Source organism: Schistocerca cancellata, chromosome 1, assembly GCF_023864275.1.
Source record: "Schistocerca cancellata isolate TAMUIC-IGC-003103 chromosome 1, iqSchCanc2.1, whole genome shotgun sequence".
NCBI classification, from domain to species: Eukaryota; Metazoa; Arthropoda; class Insecta; order Orthoptera; family Acrididae; genus Schistocerca; species Schistocerca cancellata.
Genome location: NC_064626.1, coordinates 205,810,186 through 205,835,252, shown reverse-complemented (window position 1 = coordinate 205,835,252; position 25,067 = coordinate 205,810,186). Strand labels below are relative to the sequence as shown.

Genomic DNA, 25,067 nt, shown 5'->3' with positions numbered 1-25,067 from the left:
CTGTATTGACTATGGGAGCCTGGTGTATGGTTCAGCATCGCCCTCTGCACAGCGTCTGCTGGACCCTGTCCACCACTGCGGAGTTCAGCTCTCAACAGGAACTTTCCGAATGAGCCATGTGAACAGCCTCCTTGTGGAAGCAGGCATTCCTCTATTGAGGATCTGGTGGCAACTATTGCTTGCAAATTATACCGCCCACATTCATTCAGAGTTTGCCTCACCATCAAAATTACCATCTCCTTTTTCCTAACACGACAATCCATCTGACGCAACAGTGACCCAGCACTGGGAATCCACTCGCCATCTGTGTCCGGTCGCTTCTTAATGAACTCAACGCTTTCCCCCTACCACGTTTCCTGTGGGTCCACTTCCGTACACCTCCATGGTCCGTATCTCGGCTTCGGCCACGGCTTCGGCTGGATCTACCACAAAGCTCAAAAGACTCTGTTCCATCTGAGGCCCTCCACCGGCAATTTCTCTCTCATCTCGGCGAGTACCAGGGCTCAGAAATAGTCTACACCGACGGGTCAATGGTCGACAGCCTTGTTGGCTTCGCTTACGCTCACACTGGACATACTGAACAGCATTCCTTGCCAGATGGCTTAAGTATTTTCAGTGCAGAGTTGTAAGCCATTTATTGCACCCTTGAGCATATCCACTTCTGAGCTGGTGAGTCCTCTGTCATCTGTAGTGACTTGTTAAGCAGCTTACAAGCTCTCTACCACTGCTTCCCTCAACATCCTTTGGTAATGACTATCCATGGGTGTCTTTATGCCCTCGAGAACAGTGAACATTCAGTGACCTTCATTTGGACCCCAGGACATATTGGGATACCAGGCAATGAACTTAATGACCACCTGGCCAAAAAGGCTACCAGTAAACCAACTCTGGAGATTGGCCTGCCGGACACCGATTTGTGATCGGTCTTCCACCACAAAGTTTTCGCAGTCTGGGATATTGTATGGCGCACCCTCAGTACATCAAATAAACTCCCTGTTATCAAGGACACAACAAATGTGTGGCAGTCACCCATGCAAGCCACTTGCAGGGAATCTATTGTCCTTTGCCACTCCGCATCAGCCATGCTTGGCTAACACATGGTCAACTCAATGTCCCTGTGGCTCCCCTATGACTGTCGTCCACAATCTTGTTGGACAGCCCAATTTTGCTGCTCTGCGGCGGACTTTTAACATTCTCAGCACTCTAACTACAGTGTTGGGTGACAATGCCTCAACAGCAGATTTAGTTTTATGTTTTATTCAAGAGGGAAGTTTTTATTGTACCATCTAAGGGTGGGTGTCTGACCTACTCTCCGAGGCATCCATCCTCCCTCTGATTTATCTCTCTGTCATCCTTTCTTTGCATTTAGTTTCCCTTGTTGTTCATCTCGCATTGTATTTTTAGGCTGGAGATTTTAGTGTGTTGAAGAGTGGCTGCCTCACCCTCTTTTATTCTTGTGGTCAGCTAGCCCAGACCATCTGCTTTATGGTTTTAATATTTCCTCTACTTTTCCTTATGGTGTACATTTTCCCCCTATTTTGTTCGTCTCTTTCACTTACTCTTTCGGTGTGGTTCCCCATTCCTTTTACTCTCTCTTACTTTTCCAAACTAAATTTGGGTGTTGTTTCACCTTGAGCCTGTGTTTGCATTAGGAAAAAGGGACTGATAAACCTGTAGTTCGGTACCTTTGCATCCCAAACCAACCAACTAGTGGGTGATTAGGTGGGAGCTTCATGATTGGACGGTGACATGAACTGGGAGAGACAAGGTCAATGTTGGGATTACGTTGGCTTTTGTTGGAGGGATTGCTGACAAAGTGTTTTCGACTGCAGGGATCAGGAGAAGGAAGTAGGGTTGAAGGTTAGGCCTTTGGACAGGAGTGATAGTTCACACGACTGAGGTTTCTACTGGAGAGATTAACAGCAGTGTTTTGGATTTCATTGAATTCTGGGTTTTGCACAAATTGAAGAGGTCAGCTATGCAGGGTCTGGGTGCTTTGAGGGGTTGATAAGTGCTTTGAGGGGTTGATAAGTGGATTCACTGTGAGTAGAATGGCTGTTGATGGATACTGCTGACCCAAGGCAGGAGTAGGATGTGAACAGGTTGGATAGTTTATGGAGGTGGTGTCTGGAATCCTCCTCCAGGTGATGGAGTGCAACCATTTCTATTTTTGGAGATTGTGTTTGTATGTGTGTGTGTGTGTGTGTGTGTGTGTGTGTGTGTGTGTGGGTGGGTGGGGAGAGAGAGAGAGAGAGAGAGAGAGAGAGAGAGAGAGAACTGCACAGTAACAGTGTCTTACAGAGGGAGTAGAGCTGTTTCTGGGTTGCCTGTGGCATGGAGAGGTGTTTTTGTAGTACCAGTTCCATGGGCGATAGGGCCTGGTGGAATCCAAAAAGCTGAAGGAGGAATGGGATCCAGAGAAGGTGATTTTTATGATTCTAGGCTGGGGGGGATATTCCGTGGTTTAGACAGCATTTAACGAACAAGATGTGGGATTGGGTTTTACTCAGAGGAATGGCTACTTTTCTGAACTGCTGTAGAAAGATGGATCAGCAATCCAGTGGAATATGGATGATGTTACAGGGTGTGTATGTGGACAAGAAAAAGAATTTCCATATTTTTTCTGGATTTCCTGGTCAAAAATACATTTTTCTCAGGTGAATATATACTTTCTCCTGGGTGAAAATACACTATACCCCAGGTGATGGTGCATTTTTCCATGTTAAGTGACAATATACTTTCCCCTGGAGCTGTAAAACTTATAAGTTCCTTGAATGGTAAAGGTTTTACACCCCAGCATTTTAGGAATCAAAACCCAGCACGACATAAATGACTGGTCTCCTGGGCCCAAAACTTTTCTAAGTGGCTGGTCCTAAAAATGTTTAAGTTTTGAATGAGCATAAAATGCTCCATGATTTTCTAATTCATCACACATTCGTGTTGCGTAAAAGGAAAATTACTTTGAAAAGCAATGCTCCTTGAACCATCAAGCACAGTATTTTCCTGTAACCCGTTAGAAATGTAAACAGTTGTGATGTCATGCTCATCAAAAGCAGTTTGCTGTTACAAATTGCATAGACTTCATCCTTAAGCCTTTACTATGTTGTTTTTACTCTCAACAAACAACTGTGTGTTGCTATTGTAAATGGTATATTTTCTTTATAAATAAAGTTTTATTTTGGTGTTATTCTATCGTTTTACTGTTACTCTGTAGTAGCAGGCTAAAAGAAATTTATCTGGCAGAGTATTAGTTCTTACCAGTCAAAGTTACAAAAAATTCAACTAAAAACCAAAACAATGAAAAATTTCCAGAATTCTAAAAATTTTCTGAGTTGTTCCAGGACAAAAAGATTGCCTTTTTTCCCAGATTTCCCTGTTCTTGTGGGGCATAAACACCCTGTGTTAGGAAATGGGAAATGAGGCAGGAAATGGGCAAGTGAAAGCATTTGGTGATTATAAGGAGAAATGGATAATTTAGCGTCAGTTCATGGGGTGAACAGGATGGAGCAAAGTGTGTTGGGTTGGTTGGTTGGTTGGTTGGGGAAGGAGACCAGACAGCGTGGTCATCGGTCTCATCGGATTAGGGAAGGAAGTCGGCCGTGCCCTTTCAGAGGAACCATACCGGCATTTGCCTGGAGTGATTTAGGGAAATCACGGAAAACCTAAATCAGGATGGCCGGACCCGGGATTGAACCGTCGTCCTCCCGAATGCGAGTCCAGTGAAAGTGTGTTGGGAGCTCCTGTTTTTTGGTGAGTGGTCTCCTTAAAATAAAAAATTTTATCTTAATTATCTAATCACACAAAAATGTTTCTGTACATCAAACAAAAATGTGAATCCACATCATTTTATGTCGACTGTTTTTGTACTCTTTTGGGGCTAGTCATGATATGCTCACTTCATAATTTTACAAGGAGATACTTACCTTTACCAATCAGTGGGTCCCTCTCATCCTGTGGTCCGCAGCAACGTGACACACTTTCGTAACGTTCTCCAACCTTACCCTCTTTTCTCACTGAGGGTGGAACCAATAGTTACAAATTCGGGTACAGTTTTTTGTATTCCCATGTATGTCTATCAACAGTATTTGAAATTTTACATTCTGAAGGTGAGGGATGACCAGTCATTCTGTCTCCTAGTAAATTTATAATTTTCTCAAACTTAATTTTTCATTGGATACAATTCACTTCATAGCTTGATACTTTTCAGGGAGAACTCTACTGTTTTAACAAAGACAATTCTAACTGATAAAAATGCAGTGGAAACTGGATATACAGGGCAAGCTTCTTATGTTGAGAAAATAAAAAATCTAAAAAAGCTACAAATTGGATTAAAAAAGGAAAAAAATAGTTGTTCTATATTTTAAAAAATGCTATCCTGCGATACCAAAGTTGACTTCCTTGTATCATCCCCAAGGGGTTGGGTAGGGCAGGGTGCAACTTCTTAAATAAGAACATCCCATTTTTATTGTAGATTCAGATTCTACAAAAAAACGATACATAGCTTTTGTATGTAACAAGTTATTATGGGATAAGATGGCAATGTAATCAACAAATAACACAAATGAGTTACAAAATGCTATTATTTTGAGAAGAATGCACTGGATTAAAAAATGAATAGCAGTAATTATGAAAAAATTGTGAAAGGTGTGTGCTCTCACCTCTCACCAATGGTGTACTTGTTTGAGGTGTGTTCTTATACCTCTCTCCAACAGGGTATGATTCGACATAACTGAGAAGTGTTCCTGATGTAATCTACTGGCATGCATTGGTGATACGCTGAATTATGTTATTGCGCATTGTTGGCCCTTTCTTCGTCAAGAAACCCCACAAACAAAAGTCATGCGAAGTAAGATCTGGCTATCTTGCAGTTCGAGACAATCGACCTCCGCTTCTGATCCACTGACAACTGTACACACATCTAATATTTCCCGTACTTATACAGAATATGCGCTGGACAACCATCATGCTGAAACCACACTTTTTGCCGCACACCCAAGGAATATTGGCACATCGTGCTCCAAGAATGTTTGATGTTTATCACCATTTAAGATGCCTTGGATAGAGAAGGGACCAATGGGTTAGTCAGCATTTATTCTACACCACAAATTCACGTTTCCATGAACACCAATGTTCAACTTGTAGTAACCAATGTGAGTTTTCCAAACTCCAGTAATGTATGTTAAGTCAATTAATTGTACCAAGTTTTGTGAAAGTCAACACACCAGAGAACAATACTCAAGCAAAAAAATTGGGGTCTCTGTATTTGCTGAAGCGACCACAGGCCAATGTTACTCAGTTTCTGTGAATCATTGTCATACAGCTCCTGATGGAGGGAAATGTCAAACAGATGACATTTTCTACATTTCAAATTCAGAAAACAGCAGTCTGACTAATCCCCCTTCCTAACTTAATTGCCGAGTGCTAATGTGGGGATTATGATTCAGTGAGTCTACTACTGACATTTCATTATTCTCTCTAAGAAATGTTCTTTGCTGGTTATGTGGAGACCCGTCACATAACCCAACAAGTAGCAGCACACGATTGCAAACTATATGGAAAATGTTGACCATAAATCATTACAGTATTATTGGCATTCCTGTCACTTTTTCCATAAATGTAAACCCTTCTATTGTAATAGTCTGCATTCTAACTACAGTGAAATCCCGTTCTTACACTTTCAAGGGACTTGAAAAAGAATGGTGTTAAATGCAAGAAAACGTAAAATGTGGGAAATAATGTTTTAAGCTGTAAAGGTAAAGTATAGAACAACCACTTGCATTTTCCCACTTTATGTATGATATACGTATATAATACGCATCAAAATACTTGTCAGAGACTTGTTTATTATCTAATTGTTATAACTTCAAGTTGAACAAATATATTTCAAGGAAGACGCAATACATGAAAGTCACAGATCACGTGAACAGAGTAAGACGTGTGTACACTTTAACAGTCAAATCATAACTGAGTCCAAGTCTAGCGGCCACTGGCTGGCTGGCCGCTTAGGTGGCGCTGCTGCTGCATGGCTGGCAGACAGCGCCGCATGTAGAGGACGCGCGTAACTGCGCGGCAGCACTTTGAAAGATCGGTGAGTCACAACACTTTTCCCCCCTTTGAAGTTTTTGCACAGGTCTTGATGGAAGTGGCCTGTAGATTGCTAACGTCCATAGGTGTTGTTGACTGGCCATAAAGTCTCATGGAGGAGGCTTCCCGTACGGACAGAAGTGTCCCCGATGATAACGGTTCGAGATGACAGGGGACGTGGGAGTCGAATCTGCTGGAGCCCTGTGCACCAATCTGCCCGTTGCGGCAAGACTGGTTGTTATAACAGGAGACATGGGTGGTGTGTCCGTGTCCGTAGTACAAGGAGGCGAGTAGAGTTGCTCCGACAGATGATGGTCATCTGGTTCCTGCATGGGCACGTCTCCAGGTGGCGTAAGTTCTCATGCTGGCACCGATATGGTGGTGAGAGGACTGCGTTGTGAGTAATGAGAGATTTCAGTATCCCGAGCGTTAGGTAGATCCGAAGGTGGTGTAGTGGCATCCGGAACAGGCATTGCCGGCACACGAGGCCGAAGCTGATCTGAATGAAGCACTGCAACACCCGTGTCTGTCTGGATTTCATACAGGCGTTGGCCACGGTGTCGTAAGATGCTGCCAGGACTCCATTTTGGCCGCCTGCCATATCCCCGTACCCATACAAGGTCGTCGGTGGTGAAACGGCCAAGCGAAGGCACCTGCGCCCATGAGGTGGAAGGCCGCAGAAGATGAAGTAGCATGCAGGGCTGCCGTGTAAGAGTTCAGCCCAGCTGTGGTCGCCCATGGGGGTGAAACAGTAAGAAGCCAGAAATTGGAGAAGCACATCATCAGCAGAAGAAGTCAGGAGTTTCCTCACCTGAGCCTTAAATGTGCGGACCAGTCGTTCAGCCTCACCATTTGACTGTGGATGGAACGGAGGGGCCGTAACATGCATGACGCCGTGACGGGCACAAAAATCCGCAAAATCAGAAGAGGCAAATTGCGGACCATTATCAGTAACAAGAATCGAGGGAAAGCCTTCCAAAGAGAAAATGCGAGCTAAAGCGTTGGTGGTTGCTGCGGTGGTAGGCGACGTGCAATGGACAATTAAAGGAAAGTTAGAGTAGGCGTCAATAACGAGAAGCCAGTAAGTACCTAAGAAAGGTCCCGCAAAGTCAGCATGAATACGCTCCCAGGGCTTCTCAGGCGAAGGCCACGGTGACAAAGATGACTTCGGGGCGGCGGCCTGTGACACACAAGGGCCGCAGGCAGTGACCATGTGTACGATTTCAGTGTCGATGCCGGGCCAGTACACATGAAAGCGCACCAGAGATTTTGTGCGAGAGACACCCCAGTGCGCTTGGGGAAGGAGGTGCAAGACCGAAGCATGCAAAGACACAGGTACCACAACATGCGGCGAAGCATTTTCGGTGGAAAGGAGGGTAACACCATCCCTAGCCGTGAGGCGGTAACGCAAAGCGTAGTAGTTCCGCAACGGATCAGAAGTCTTAGCAGACGGACAATCTGGCCAACCCTTCTGAATACAGCGTAAAACCCGGGAGAGGGTAGGGTCAGAACCCGTAGCAGCTGCCAGCCGGTCCCCGGTGATGGGGAACCCGTCCACAACCCGCTGCTCGGCAACATCCAGGTGGAAACACAAAAGTTCGTCCCTATTGAATGCCAGATCAGGACCCATGGGAAGGCGAGACAGTGCTCAGCATTCGCATGTTGAGCCATCGGCCGGAAATGAATCTCATAATTGAAACGAGACAAGTAAAGAGCCCAATGCTGGAGGCGGTATGCTGCCTTGTCGGAAAGTGACGTTGATGGATGAAACAAGGAAACAAGTGGTTTGTGATCCATAACAAGATGAAATTTGGATCCATAGAGAAAAACACCAAACTTATGAAGAGCATAAATAACGACCAAAGCTTCTTTTTCAATTTGAGAATACTTTTGTTGGGCATCCGTGAGCGTTTTGGAGGCATAAGCAATGGGTTGTTCAGAACCGTCAGAAAAACGGTGTGCAAGGACTGCACCGACCCCGTATTGAGAGGCGTCTGTGGCAAGAACAAGATGTTGGCCAGGTCAATAAGTAGCCAGGCACGGGTCCTGTTTCAGCATAGTCTTCAATTTCTGGAAAGCCGCATCGCATGACGCGGACCAGTGAAAAGGCACGTTTTTATGCAACAGGCGATGCAATGGCTGAGCCACCGAAGCAGCAGACGGCAAAAACTTGTGATAGTATGCTATTTCCCCCAAAAAGGCCTGCAGTTCCTTAACAGATGTGGGGCGAGCGAGGGCATCAATCGCAGCGACAGTTTGCTGAAGTGGACGAATACCATCCCGAGAGAGTTGAAACCCCAAGTACGTGATAGAAGCCTGAAAAAATTTTGATTTCTGAAGATTACACTTAAGACCGGCAGTCTGTAAGACATGAAAAAGTGTGCGGAGATTTTGAAGATGTTCAGCCAGAGCCAGTGACAACAATGTCGTCCTGGTAATTGATACACCCAGGGACAGTGAGCAATGACTGTTCCAAGAATCGCTGAAAGAGAGCAGGGGTGCTGGCAACCCCGAATGGCAATCGTATTGACAGAGGCCAAAAGACGTGTTAAGGACCAGAAACTGCCGGGAAGCAGCGTCGAGAGGAAGTTGATGATAAGTTCTGACAGGTCAAGTTTAGAAAAATACTGGCCTCCAGCAAGTTTAGTGAACAATTCTTCATGTCGAGGCATAGGGTAAGTGTTGATAAGGCATTGAGCATTTACAGTGGCTTTGAAATCACCACAGAGACAAATATCACCATTTGGCCTAGCAACGACAATGAAAGGAGAGGACAACTCACTGGAAGTGACAGGAAGCAAGATCCCTGAAGCAGTGAGACGATCCAGCTCCCATTTGACCTGATCACGAAGGGCCACAGGAATAGGCCGAGCCCGAAAAAACTTAGGCCAAGCAGTGGGTTTCAGAGTGATATGAGCTTCAAAGTTGTTTGCACGGCCTAACCCAGGAGAAAAAAGGCATGAAAATGTCGTCCACAAGGAATCTAATTGAGCATAAGAAATAGCATCAGAGACGATATTGACAGAGTCATTTATGGAGAACCCAAAAACGCGAAAGGCATCGAAACCAAAAAGATTCTCCACATTACTATGGTTGACCACAAATATGGAAACAGTGCAAACGACAGATTTGTAAGATACCTCAGCATCAAATTGTCCCAAGAGAGAAATCTTCTGTTTATTGTAAGTCCGTAATTGCCTAGTGACAGGTGACAGAATTGGAGAACCCAACTGAAGATACGTCTGAGAATTGATGATAGTGGCAGCAGAACCAGTATCCACCTGCATGCGAACATCTCGACCAAGTATTTGGACATTGAGGAATAAAAGCTGTGGACAATCTTCTCGTCAATATTTCGTAGAACACCGCGGACATGAAGGAAGTTGCCGTGGGTTTTGCTGCAGTTTCTTAGAGGTTTGTTTACGGTTAGGCCGAGGCTGCGCTTGGGAGCGTACTGCGGCCACGTCGGCCGGCGGGGACACGCCACACGCTTCGACAACATCGCACAGCAGTTGTATTTCCCTGACGTCGCCCCATTTGCGCTCCAGCGGCACGAGAAATTTCAAAAGACTGAGCAGTGGATAAGACTTCATCTAGAGATTTGCCAACTGAAGGGCACATTGCCTAACTTCTTTGCGGGCGCCGATTGGATAATAGCATCCAGTACCATGGAATCGGCGTAGCATTCTTTGTGAACTTCAGTAACAAATTGACACTTAATCACTACCTCGTCGCCAAATGTTATAACTTCAAGTTGAACAAATATATTTCAAGGAAGACGCAATACATGAAAGTCACAGATCAAGTAAACAGAGTAAGATGTGTGTGTACACTTTAACAGTCAAATCATAACTGAGTCCAAGTCTAGCAGCCGCTGGCTGGCTGGCCGCTTAGGTGGTGCTGCTGCTGCATGGCTGGCAGACAGCGTCGCATGTAGAGGGCGCGCGTAACTGCACAGCGGCACTATGAAAGATCAGTAAGTCACAACACTAATAAAGACTTATTATCTGATAGAAACCACTGATGTAACTGCAACTGATAACTGCCTAGGAAGCAGAAACATTTGAGTCTATGTCATATATCATAATTGATGTTTTTGGAAAGCCTGCAGCTATCATTCATTATTTAAATAATGGAACACTGCACTAGTTATGTATTTTTTCATGCTAAGCACGATGCGTTTTGAGAATCTTTTCTCATTATCAAACGCGAATATGTACATAAATAAGGATTTTGTGTGGTGTCTGCATATGTGTTGTTCTGCGTCACTTGCATTGTAGTCGTCTTTTTGAGGTTATTAGATACTGGGCTTCCTCATTTATGTAGAAAACCCTGCACATACAAACTATCACTCACACTGTTTGAGTGAAATACATTCGTAAATAGTGCTCTTGAAAATGAGCATAAATTCTCGAAACACGTTTTGCTGAGCATGAAAAATACGTAATTGGCATTGTGCTTAAACCAAAAAGATTTGAGCAACACTAAGTGAGTAATGGTGTCAAGTAGCTCTACGAGTGGCCAAATGACAAAACAAGCTAAATATGGTTTGACAAAGGTGTCACGATGATTACAACTATCACGAAACTGCATATGCGCAGCAGAGACAGTGTGGAAATGGTTGCGATTGGTCATTAAATCTTTATTTAACGAACCTAGTTACCCCCAGCAGCCACCACTCCTAGTGGAGCCTGGCAGCGGCAGGAGATGCGGCACGAATTGTTCCAATTTTTACATGTTTACTGGTTCAAGTCTGATAACTGGAGCAGCCTGGTGACAAGCAATTATCCATTTAACAGTTGTTGATGGCCAACATCTTTCCAGCATCATTTGCAGTCGGTTTTTTTCTCCAGGAACAATTTTTGTAAAGCATAAATCACGGGAAAATTACAGATATGTTTGCCGGCTGGAGTGGCTGAGCGATTCTAGGCGCTACAGTCTGGAACCGCGCGACCGCTACAGTCGCAGGTTCGATTCCTGCCTCGGGCATGGATGTCTGTGATGTCCTTAGGTTAGTTAGATTTAAGTAGTTCTAAGTTCTAGGGGACTGATGACCTCAGAAGTTAAGTCCCATAGTGCTCAGAGCCATTTGAACCAACAGATATGTTTACATAAAATCGGGTGTGAATTAACATTGTGGACATAGCAAATTTGATGGGAGTGATAAAAAATGTCATAAAAGGTGGGAAAACATTAATTCCAGGAAAGTAAAAGTGAGGTTATACTGTAATAATGCAGCCAGGTTATGAACGAATGTGTTTAAGAAATCAGGGACAACATGCACACAACGAGATCAAGTCAAATAATGAATGAATGTATGTATGTTTCAAAACAGCTACACCGAGAAAACTGCAGAACACTCAGTCATTTGAAACAGGTCTGTTTTTATGGTTTGGATCCAATGCATTTTTCTCAGGATAATACTGCTTTTGAACTCAACTGTGTTATCTGTCAATTTCAGCACCATCTTTTGAAGACTGGTACATATGAAGAAACTGTCACAAGCTGAATACAACCAGTCAGATTATTCTAATACAACTATCTACTTACAAACAATAATGGCAGACATCTTTCTCACAAAAGATAAGTCTGTACCTACACATTCTAAATACACTGTTAAGCCAAAAATTTATGACCATCGTCCACCACAAAATTGAATGTCACCTGGTGATGTTGTGGGTATGTGACACAGTAAGGGACACACGTGAGTGAAAAAGAAACAAAAAGGGAATCATTTTTGCGATGATATAAGCCACAAGTGAGAAAATCCACTGACATATGCGACTTTGACAAAGGGAATATTTTTAAGCCCCGGTGTCTAGGAGAGAGCATCACAAAAATGGTGAAGTTGCTTGACTGTTCACTTGCATCTACAGAAAATGGTCTTAGGAAGGGGAAACCACAAGTAGGAGACAAGGTGCTGGAATCCATGTTTCATCACTCTAAAGCACGATAGGCAGCAATCTATGGAAGATCTGATGACAAAATAACAATGATTGTGCAGGCCCAAATGTTGAGGAACACCCTGTTCTGTACACGAAACATGGGGCTACACAGCACACAACTTCTATATATTCCTCTGATGACACAACAGTATCATCAAACATGGGGCTACACAGCACACAACTTCTATATATTCCTCTGATGACACAACAGTATCATCAACTGCAATTGCAATGGGCAGAGGCTCTTCTACCTTGGACCACAGATCACTGGAACTATGTCACCTGGTCAAGTGAATCAAATTTCTTGTTACACAAGGTCAATGGTCATTTCTAGTCACACCATCATCCAGATAAACGGCTGCTAGAAATGTGTATAGCTCCACAGATGCCAGCCACTGTGGACAGTGTTATGCTACAGGGGACATCCACTTGCACTTCCACAAAACATGAGGTAGTAACCAAAGCCACCATGACAGCTGATGACTGTGTGAAATTTTTGTGGACTACCTGCCTCTCTTGGTGTTGGATGTCTTCCACAACAGCGATGGCATCTTATAGCAGGAACTGTCTGTGTCACAGAGCTAGAATCATGCTACAATGGTTTAAAGAGTGAACTTAAGGAGTAATTTGATGTGGTGTCCACCAACAGGCGGATTCAATATTTTCAAATTTCCATCCAGCATCTGACACAGTTCCACATGACAGACTGTTAACAAAGGTACAAGTATTCAGAATAGCTTCCCAGATACGTGAGTGGCTCAAAGACTTCTTAAGTAACAGCACCCAGTATGTTGTCCTCGATGGCAATTATTCATCAGAGACAGGAGTATCATCAGGAGTGCCCCAGGGAAGTGTTATACGACAGCTGATATTTTAGATTAGATTAGATTAGATTTACTTTCATTCCAATTGATCCATAGTGAGGAGGTCCTCCAGGATGTGGAACATGTCAGAAAAACAATAATACATGACAAATATTTACAACTGAAACAAATAAGCTAGAGCTGTTGGTTTGAAAAAGTGATAATTTTTAAAATTTCATTAAGGAATAAATGTATTGGGAAGCAGTAGTTAGTATCCCTAGTTCCCTAAACACGCTTCTGCAGGATGTTCTTGAGTTGACACCATATATAACTCTTACTGCATGTTTTTGTGCCTGGAAAACTTTAGCTTGGCTTGATGAATTACACCAAAAAATAATCCCATATGATATTATGGAATGAAAGTAAGCATAGTACGCCAGCTTTTTTATTTTTATATCCTCTATGTCTGACACAATTCGCATTGCAAATATAGATTTGTTAAGACGCTTCAGCAGTTCTGTGGTGTGCTCCTCCCAGTTGAATTTATTGTCAAGCTGTAATTCCAAGAATTTAACACTGTCCACTTCTTCTATCTGCTTGTCATCGTATGTTAGGCATATACGCGTGGGACACCCCTTACAAGTTCTGAACTGCACGTAGTGTGTTTTTTCAAAGTTTGCGACAAAGAATTGGCTAGGAACCAGTGATTAATGTCCACAAATATTTTATTAGCCTATCTTTCTAAGACTGCACTTGATTTGCTATTTATTGCAATGTTTGTAGCATCAGCAAATAAAATGAACTTGGCATCTGATAACGTTACTGATGAAAAGTCATTGATATACACAAGGAAAAGTAAGGGCCCTAAAATGGAACCTTGTGGGACCCCGCATGTAATTAGTTTACAGTTGGATGATGCTGATAGCTTAATATATGTCTCTTTCCTAATAACACCCATTGTTTCCTGTCAGAGATATGATCTGAACCATTTTGCAGCATTTCCTGTTACATCATAATATTCTAATTTACTTACAGTCAAATGCCTTTGACAGATCACAAAATATACCAGCTGCCTGCAGTCTTTTGTCTAACGAATTAAGCACATTTTCACTGTAAGTGTAGAGAGTCTTCTCAATATCAGAACCTTTTAGAAATCCGAACTGCGACTTTGACAGTATGTTATTTGAGATAATGTGGTTATATAGCCGACTGTACATTACTTTTTCTAAAATTTTTGAGAATGCTGGCAAAAGTGAAATTGGACGGAAATTTGATGCTATTTCTTTATCTCCCGCCTTAAACAGTGGCTTAACTTCAGCATATTTCAACCATTCAGGAAATAGTCCACTGATAAATGACTGGTTACACAGATAGCTTAATATGTTACTTAACTCAGAATCACATTCTTTAATTAACTTTGTTGTTATTTCATCATACCCACTAGATGTTTTTGATTTTAAAGATTTTATGATGGACATTATTTCTGCTAGGGTAGTGAGGGTCAAATTCATATTAAGGAAGTTACTTGAAATGTCTGGTCTGAGGTATTCCATAGTAGCATCTACAGAACCTGACAACCTCATCTTTTCAGTAACAGTTATAAAATGTTTGTTGAAAAGTTCTGCAACACTATACACATCTGTCACCAATGTATCATTTACTCTTAATGCTATTTGTCCCTCTTCATGTCTGGTTCTACCGGTCTCCTCCTTCGCTATATCCCATATCGTCTTTATTTTGCTACATGATATGACTATCTTTTCCTTGTAATATATTTGCTTTCTATATACATAAATGATCTGGCAGACAGGGTCATCAGCAGTCTGTAGCTGTTTGCTGATAATGTTGTGGTGTATGGGAAAGTGTATCATTGAGTGACTGTATGAGGATACAAGATGGCTTGAACAAATTTTCTAGTTGGTGTGATGAATGGCACTACCTCTAAATGTAGAAAAATGTAAGTTAATGTAGGTGAGTAGGGAAAACTAACATGTACAGTTCGAGTACAGCATTAGTAGTGTGATGTCTGACAGAATCATGTCGATCAAATATCAAGGCATAGCTTTGCAAAGCAATAATAAACAGAATGAGCATGTAAGGATTGTAGTACGGAAGACAAATGGTCGATATCAGTTTATTGAGAGGGGTTTTAGGAAAGTGTCGTTCATTTGTAAAGGAGATCACACATAGGGCACTAGTGCAAGCCACTGTTGAGTACAGTTTGAGTGTTTGGGATCCATACCACGTCAGATTAATGGAAGACACTGAAGCGATTCAGAGACGGGCTGTTACATTTGTTACCAGTAGGTTCTATCAATGTGCAAGCATTAAGCAGATGCTGTGGGTACTTAAATGGGAATCACTAGAGGGAAGGCAATGTTCTTTTCATGGAGCACTACTGCGAAAATTTATAGAGAACCGGCATTTGAGGTTGACTTCAGAACTATTCTACTGCATACAGACCACAAAGATAAGATCAGAAGATGAGGACACATATGACGGCAAATAGACAGCTGTTTTTTCCTTGCTCAGTTTGTGAGTGGAACAAGACAGGATCCACCATGCACCACACAGTGGCTTGTGGAGTATGTGTGTAGGTGTAGAGGTAGATTTAGATGTAGAAAGCTGATCTGAACCCAATGGAACACATCTGGGACACCACTAGGTGTGCTCACAATTCACTGGTCTGTAATTTACAGGCATTGCATGACCTATACGTAGACATCTGGTACTATATACCTCTGGAAGCCTAACAACAACCTGTTAAAACCATACCATGCAGAGTTTCTGCTGCATTGTGTATCAAAGGTGTATCAACAAGCTATTAAGCAGGTGGTCACAATGTTTTGGCTCATCAGTTAATTCATTAATGCCAGATATATAAAAAATAAATAAAAACATAACAACAAAATATACTGCTGCCAGCCAATGAGGTGTCATTTCCCATGTGGTGCTCGGTACCAGATTTTTGCATCTATTGCAGGTTGGTGATGACAGAAAATTGTGATCCAGGGGAAACCATACCTATCATCGATCAGGTGTATACATACAATGTGTATCTAAGGAGGGGGCTGGTAGCTCCAAAATCGACTATATAATAAAGAAATTTAAGACTATTCCTGTAGTCAGAGGCTAATTAGTCCATAATTTCAATTTATAACTTGACCACCCTCCTGCCTTCCATCACAATGGGAAGTTTAAATCTGGTAAGATTAGCTATATTAGAAATTTTGCTAACAATATTTTCTTGAAACAATTTTTTTTTTTTTTTATTTTCTTCTTTCTCACAATTTAATTTCTCACATGCTTTATAACAGACAATATCTACCAAGGTTAAATTCTTTGGTAACCTAGCAGACAGTTGTGCATTTTCATTAAAGCAGACATACAGCCTTTGTTAGTCAGTGAGTCATTTGAGTTAGTTGAAGGCAGTCAGAAAATTAAGTCAGTCAGAGCTAAGACGGAACAGCACTACATGGTACAATGGACAACATAAAATAGAAGATTATGAATTATTTAGGAATAAAGGAGATGACTCACAGAAAGGCAGAAGTGCTGTGTTGTTGATAGGTACACAAACAAAAGGTACAGAGCTATTGTAGCTTTCAGAATGAACTTCCTTTATCAAGCTCATAGGAAATACATGTACACACACACACACACACACACACTCACTCACATGCACATTCCTGTCTCCCTACATTGAACTACTGGGTGGGGGGGTGGGGGGTGGGGGGACAGCAAGTTACCTTAGGTTCAGGCCAGGGAGATTACAGGAGCGAAGGATGTGCTGTAAGGATAGCCCCCATCTGTGCAGCTCAGAAAAGCTGGTGGTGTTGGAGAGGATCCAAATGATACGGGTTGTGAAGCAGCCATTGAAATCTCGCATGTTGTGTTCTGCTGCATGTTGTGCTACCAGATGGTCCACACTGTTTTTGGCAACAGTTTGGCAGTGGCCTTTCATTCTAGTTGACAGACGGTTGGTCATCATACCAACGTAAAACAATGCGCAAAGGCTGCTTTTACAGGTGGTCCGGCTTCTGATGGGATAGGATAAGCCTGTGACAGGACTGGAGTAGGTGGTGCTGGGTGGATGGATTGGGCAAGTCTTGCATCTGGGTCTTCCTGCCCCTCTACCTGCACCCCTAGCTAGCCCACAGATGACTTCCCATTCTCCCATGAGCCGCTAGACATTTCCTCCCAACCTACTTCCTGCCTCCTGCATTTGTCCATCCCTAACCCATCCACCCCCCCTCTTCCTCCTCCTCCTCCTCCACCCCGTACCTCCACCTCACCCAAGTACACTCACCAAGAACCCGGAAAGAACTGGCAGTCAACCGAGCACAATGTAGGGAGATAGGCAAGTGCATGTGAATGAATGTATGCGTTTTTGTGTGCATCTTTTTCCTACAAGCTTAAAAAAGGAAGTTCATTCTGAAAGCTGGCATACTCTGTACCTTCTGTTTGTGTACCCATCGACAATGCAACACTGTTGCCTTTCGGTGAATCGTCTCTTTTATTTCTAAATAATTCATAATTCTCAACCAGAACTTTCTACATTAAAATAGAAGATTACCACAAGACAGTGCATAACAAGGGGGAAAGTGATGACAGAAAGGATATTAATTGGTAATCTGGATGAAGAACTGTGTTTCAGAGTTACTAAAAAAGTCATCATGTAATTGAAAGCTGCTTAAGAGGTTAGAGCTACCAATTGCATGAAAATAATTTGAAACAGTAACTGTCATACATAATGATACAGCTGAATTTTTGTGGTTTTCAAGAGGAACGATCCAGACTGACACTAAGGATAGCGAAAATGTTACTGTAACAGTAATGATAAGTGCAAATGCAAACTGAAACTATTATTCTTGAAATGCCTGTCAGTTTGAATTGCCATATTGTAATATACAATTCCTATATTACTGAGTACACAAAATATAAATTAATAATGATCAACCTGATTTAAATAAAAATGGGGACGTGGGATAGGTACTAAGCACACAGTCACTGCTCTTAACTTCCCCGTGTTTATCTGTAACTTTTAACTATAAATCAAATAAACTGTGATTGCCTTTATTAAATTTGTGGCAGATAAAATCACTGCAATTTAGAAAAATGGATTGGTGGTCAAAGCTTCTGTTCCAATTGATTTCCATACACTGGGAAAAAGATACACAACTTATCAACATGTTTCAATAACAGTTGTTGTAAGTTGCAGGGGAGACAGGAAGGGAATGAAGTGGTTAACTCACAATAATTTGAGACAAGAGACTCCTTCTGAAATTAATACACAGCATATGCCCATCCCCTCAAGTGCTCTGCATGCTTCCCTTTCAACTTGGATTCTGGGGAGGGAAGTCCAGGGTTTATGTTTCAGACTACAAACACATTTTGGGACTTTATCTGTACTGTTGTTACACATTTTTTCACCTTGCAGAGGTCTTATCTATTAAAATTTGATAGTCTGAACTTTCATTTCATATCAATATTTAGCATCACAATGGTATTTATGGACAGGCAAACGGTACAATGGAACATAACACCATCTTACCTGGAAAGATTCATTCTTGTTGCACTCAATTTTTTTTCTGTCCATGAAAACAGATACAAAATTGTTTAAGTGAAATATATTTTCAGAGCAGACAAACCTTGAAGGTAAAGCATCGCATGTGCCCATCTAGGCTGCCTGCAAAGATAAGCTGACCTTCTTCTGTCTCTACAACACAGAGGCACGTAACAGGCTGACTTCCACAGGAGACCACTCTTTTCAATCGTCCTGTCTTCAAAGAGTAGCAGTATACAAAACCATCCTCAGAGGCTGCAACTGCTTGCCGACCAACGGTCTGCAAAAGACCTGTCTTGTAAAAATCTTACAGTGCGATAGACAAAGGCATTTAATAAATCTTAAACATTTTGTCCCATTACCTGCTGCTGCTTAGACGAACCATCAAACAGAAAAATAATAACAATACTACTAATATTATTAACAATGATAATAATAATAAGAAGAAGAAGACAGTATAAATGCATGCACATGTTCTCACCACAAGCTCTAGGATGGCACCTGAGTGCCCAACCAAAATTAAGTGCATCCTTCGAATCTCATTGACTGCATCAGCATCATGAGCTGGAGTGCCACCACCTGACATATCTGATTGTGATCCGTCTTCCTCATCCAGGCTGAAAATTAAGTAACAAAACTGTCTGTAAATGAAACAAACACAAAAGGAAACTAGAGTATCATTACGTAACTAATAATTTTTTCATATAAGCCATAGTCTACTTTCCACTGCAACAAATAATAGAAAATCCAGGATGAATAATGACAATATTATATTGTAGCGGAGAAGTTGAGTCGCAGATAGGCACAACAATGGACTACAAAACACGTACACTTTTGGCCAGAAGGCCTTCTTCTGAAATAGACAAAAAACACACAAACGCAGGTCATATGCATGTGATCGCTGTCTCTGGCTGCCAGCAACAGACTGAGAGCAAATGCACGTGATGAGAGAAGCAATCTCTCTCTCTCTCTCTCTCTCTCTCTCTCTCTCTCTCTCTCTGTGTGTGTGTGTGTGTGTGTGTGTGTGTGTGTGTGTGTGTGTTGGGGTGAGGGGGGGGGGGGGGGGGGGGGGAGGAGGAGTCTGGGGTGGGGAGGGAGAGTGATAGTAGGGGGTATGACTTCTAATGGGTTGAGAATATCAGCCTCTCTTCTTTCATATCTTAAACCAATTTTTACTTTTCATTTCCTCAAATCAGCTGTCTCTCTTTCTTCTCATTCATACACTCATTTCAAAAAGCTATACTGAGAAACTGATCACAAAATGTGTTAAATTTAGAAACAACATTTAACTTTAAGCAAACTTCACCAAATTCAATATTTTGAAGCTTCCCAGAAAGTTTGCATAGACCTGATTAGTCAGCCTCTTTCCCCCCCCCCCCCCCCCCCCCCCCCCCCAAGAGTTTTTGGGGGGTCAAAGCAGCAGCTGTGTCACACGATGTGACCAGCAAGGGAAAGTAACAGCCAGTGAAGAAGGCGAGAAACTAAAATACACAGTAAAAAAAAGAAAATCAGTATGCAAGGAAAGGTGTGTACAGCACTGTAAGTGTAAATCTTCATGTTAAAGTATTCTCTGTGAAAGTGAACATCCTGAGCAGTTAGTAGGTGTAAATCAGTAAGTTACATAATTTGAAAATCTTTAGTACATACTGCAGGAAGATACATAAAAGTGATGGAGTGGGCACCTACGTTACAAGTAACATTCAGTGCAAAAATGTTGGTTCGGTTGCTGAATGCAGTGTGAAGATGGCCTTCGAATTAGCATCAGAAAAAAAACACAGCCTAATAATTGTTGGCCTCTGTAGATCTAGATCTACATACATACTCCACAAGCCGCCATATGGTGTGTGTGTGCCGTAAACCACTACTAGGTATTTCCTTTCCTGTTCACTCGCAGATATAGTTAGGTAAAACAATTGTCTGTAAGCCTCCTTATAAGCCCCAGTTTCATGCATCTTATCTTTGTGGTCCTTATGCTAAATTTATGTTGGTAGCAGCAGGTTCATTCTGCAATCAGCTTATTTTCTCAATAATGTTTCTCAAAAAGAACATCAACTTTCCTCTCGGGATTCTGGTTCGAGTTTCTGAAGCATCTCCATAGCACTTGTGTGTTGTTCAAACCTGCCAGTAACAAATCTAGCAGCCCGCCTCTGAATTTATCCAATGTCTTTCTTTCATCTGACCTGTTGCCGATCCACAACACTCAGGCAGGACTCAATAACAGGATGCACCAGCAGATGCTGGTCTCCTTTAAATCCAACCACATTCCCCACATGCTCGTTCCATTTCAAATTGCTATGCAATGTTACGCCCTGATATTTAAATGACATGAGTGTCTTAATCAGGGAACTACTAGCGCTGTATCCGAATCTTATAGGTTTGTTTTTCTGCTAATCTGCATCAACTTACATTTTTCTACATTTGGAGTGAGCTGCTATTCATCACACCAACCAGAAATTTTGTCTAAGTCATCTGTACCGTAATACAGTCATTCATCTTCCACATCCTTCCTGTACACCACAGTATCATCAGCAAATAACTGTATATTGTTGCCCACCCTGTCCACCAGACCATTTATGTAGAGTATAATGGTGCCCCAATCGCACATCCCTGGGGAACTCCTGACTCCTCATGAACACTCATGCTGAGGACAACATACTATGTTCTTTTACTAAGAAGTCTTAAGCCAATCATATATCTAGGGGGAACCTATTCCATATGCTTGTACTTTCAATAACAAATGCAGTGCAATGCTGTGTCAAATGATTTTCAAAAATCTAGAAATATGGAATCCACCTCTTGCCCTCCGTACATAGTTCCCAGTGAATCATGTGAGAAAAGGGCAAGCAGAATTTTGTATATACAATGCTTTCTAAAACTGTGCTGATTCGTGGACATAAGATTTTCGATCTCTAGGAAATTTATTATACTCAAACTCAGAAAATGTTCTAGAACTCTGCAATAAACAAATATTCCCCAAGAATGCTTATTATTATGTCATCGATATAGGGCTCTGTGCGATGTCAAAGGATGGTAAGTTTGTATGAGTCTCCAGTGTGAATGATTTCTTACATGCAGAATTCAAAAGTTTGGCTTTTGGTTTGATATTTTCAACTGGCAACCTGGCTAGTCAACAAGTGACTGGATGCAAGTCTTAGACCTGCTCAGCAATTTTACATAGGACCAGAATTTTGTCAGGTTCTTGGCCAAATCTTTCGCTACAGTATGATGGTGGTAGTTGTATGCTTCGCACATAGATCTTTTCATAGATGCATGAATCTCTACTAACTCTGCATGTTGTCATCTGTGGTTTCTATTTTAAACGAAGAGTTCAACAACTTTTGTTCCCTCAGCATTTTCCAAATTTTGTAGCTAAACGATGGTGAAACTTTTCCATCCTTAATCCACTTACTAAGCACATACGTGGACAGAGCACATTTCTTTACACTTCGCTCACGATTCTCTATGCCCATCACATACTGGAACTAAATGATTGCAAATTATTGTATAGGGGAGGTGTTAACAACTGCTAATTGCTCTTTCTGACAGAAACACTCTCCCAGCCTTCTTGACTGATTTATTAATTTCTGTAACAATAGTCGCTACGATCACTAATACCCACCTCTATACTGATGCCATCAATGAGGTCCAGCCTGACTGTAGCTACAAGTTCTAAGAAATTTCCATTACGTATGGGCTGCTAAACTAGCTGCTAAAAACAGTTCTCAGAAAACGTGCTCAAAAGTACTTCGCCAGACTGTCCGTCTGCACGACCTATAATGAATCCATAGGCGTCCAAGTCTATAATCAATAGGTTAATGTCGTCTCCAACTAGTACTGCGTGATCTGTATATTTACGCGCTACTGACCATAGAGTTTGTTTGAATAACTCTAGAATTGTCACATCAGGATCATGTGGCTGTCAAAAAATCCAACAATTAACTTGGTTTCACCTAGACCTGTTATTAGTGGTCAGACAACTTCACTGTCACAATCAATTGCAAGCTCAATAAAGACAATATTTTTAACAACCTCAATACAGACAATATTTTTGACAACTGCAATTACACTCCCCCTCCTATGGCATCTAATCTGTGCCACCAAAAAATGTTCCATGATCAATAAACGGTGATGTAGATGAATTCTTCTGCTGTTTAGAAGAACTTCTGGACAAACTATCAACACTGGTCATAATAATAGGATATGTGAACATAGCTCTTTAAGCTATATTGTAAATTATCTTAGGTATTTTCATTTGTTACATTGCTACAACCATGCCCATGTAAATTTATCAACAAGAATAACACTTGACTCACAATGCTGCATTGTCCATATTGTTACATATTTAAATAGAAAAGAATTAGTGGTAAGAACTATTGAAAACTGTCTCTCACAGCATTTCAGACCACAAAGCTCAATCCATAAACATTAATACAGAACACAAAACAGTTCTGCATAGTGATGTATTTACTTACTTATAAAAGAAAAATTGACCATAATAAATTTAAGGAGAACCTTGGACATAGAGACTGTAGGACGATACACAAATCGGATGACATTAATGGAAAGTGGGGTCATTTCTATGAAATATTTAAGCATAGTTTTAATCAGACTTGTCCAATAGCGAAAAAACTAAGAATATCAAAATACATGAAGAATCTTTAAAAAAGTACATAAGCACCAGAAAAATATACAGGTAATCCATAAAGAATCTAAATGCATACTATTATGCCGAGTAGATAAGCGATTCTAGTGATGTTAGTAAAACAGCAGTAACATGACTATAATGAGAATTCAACTTGCAGTAATATAGCACAAGAAGAAAATGGGAAGTTGGTGAACGATCCAAAGGCAGTATGTGAGGTCTTTGTATGCATTTTAGCAAGATATGCAAATAAGAAATTAAACCAATGCTACAAGTAAACTCAGCAGCAATGACTAATTCATCGTTTCCTTAGAAGTGTAAGAGAATATGAGGTAATGAAAATAATCTCAAAACTCAAAATAAAAACATTTAATGACTGGGATGGCATATCATCTACACTGCTTATGGAATGGAAAAATGAATAAATAACACATTTAATAAACAGTTCAACTGGCAAGGGGAACTTCCTCGAACTTTTAAAAATTACTGAGATGTGACCAGTATACAAAAAGGGGATAACCACTGACATAAATAATTACTGGTCAATTTTATTGAGTTCAACTCTTGCCAAGTTCCCTGAAAGAGTATTCTGGACCAACTGAAATCTCTGTTCTGTAAATGCAACCTATTAAACAACTCACACCATGAGTTCCGTAATAGGCAACTTCTTCCATGAACTGCTAAACAGGCTGGATAAATGTAATAAAGTCACTGGGACTTTTCTAGATTTGTCTAAGGCATTCAAAATTCTGTGAATCACATAGAATTACAATCCAAATTAGATACTTTAAGCATAAAAGGAGTAGCACCAATTTTTTAAAGTTCATACCTCTGAAATAGAAGACAGTGCATTAAACTGTGTTACAAGAATGAAAGTAAAATCCTAACAGTAAAATAGCATAGAAAACTTTCAACTGTGGAGTCCCCACTGAGTTGGAGGAAAATGGAACAGAGAACACATTTTTTCCTTGCACAATAATAACTTTTTGGAGACAGAAACTCTGCCTTATAAGAGTCAACATGGATTCTTTAAACAAGCATCCTGGGAAACTCAGATTGCTCTATCCGTAGGTAGGATCAAGAACACAGAAAAGAAAGGTGTCTAGGTGCCATCTTTCTCGATTCCCACAATGCATCTGACACAGTTCTGCACTGTCACCTAGTGAACAGAATATCAGAGCGCTTTGTGACTGGATCAGTGTGCTCCCTGCCGCCGTTGGATAAGCAGCTGCAGCAGCAAGTCGTATACTCCTAGCTCACTCATTTGTTACATAGTTTAATTCTTAATTTCTTTGCGTGTTTTTGGTACTTGCATTGTTAAATTCATAAATTTCGGGCGTATTATAGTATTTGAGAGTTGTAGCATCGCGTTTTAGTACCTGAATAGTGTAAATTCGCGTAGTCGTCTGTCTTCTGTTTTTGTTTTGAACGGCCAGTGTCGGTTGGTCACAGTCAGTGTGCTCCCTGCCGCCGTTGGATAAGCAGCTGCAGCAGCAAGTCGTATACTCTTAGCTCACTCATTTGTTACATAGTTTAATTCTTAATTTCTTTGCGTGTTTTGGTACTTGCATTGTTAAATTCATAAATTTCGGGCGTATTATAGTATTTGAGAGTTGTAGCATCGCGTTTTAGTACCTGAATAGTGTAAATTCGCGTAGTCGTCTGTCTTCTGTTTTTGTTTTGAACGGCCAGTGTCGGTTGGTCACAGTCAGTGTGCTCCCTGCCGCCGTTGGATAAGCAGCTGCAGCAGCAAGTCGTATACTCCTAGCTCACTCATTTGTTACATAGTTTAATTCTTAATTTCTTTGCGTGTTTTTGGTACTTGCATTGTTAAATTCATAAATTTCGGGCGTATTATAGTATTTGAGAGTTGTAGCATCGCGTTTTAGTACCTGAATAGTGTAAATTCGCGTAGTCTCCTTCCGCCGCCGAGCAGTGTGTCAGCAGTGCACAAGTTAGTGCATTTACTAGGCAATCTCGTATTTTAATAACCGTTTAAATTTTGTGTCGATTTGTTTGCGCTCTCT

General features: G+C 41.4%; 1 protein-coding gene across 1 annotated transcript in view; it reads right to left on the bottom strand.

Moving 5' to 3' along the window:
• The window catches only part of LOC126164190 (uncharacterized), a 153,520-nt gene that overhangs the window by 55,635 nt on the left and 72,818 nt on the right, over window positions 1–25,067 (bottom strand). Inside the window, exons 6-7 of the mRNA XM_049920223.1 lie at window positions 18,880–19,015; window positions 18,484–18,678 (exon numbers count right to left, since the gene is read on the bottom strand). Of these exons, the coding sequence (XP_049776180.1) occupies window positions 18,484–18,678; window positions 18,880–19,015 (331 nt within the window). The remainder of the gene's footprint in view (window positions 1–18,483; window positions 18,679–18,879; window positions 19,016–25,067) is intronic.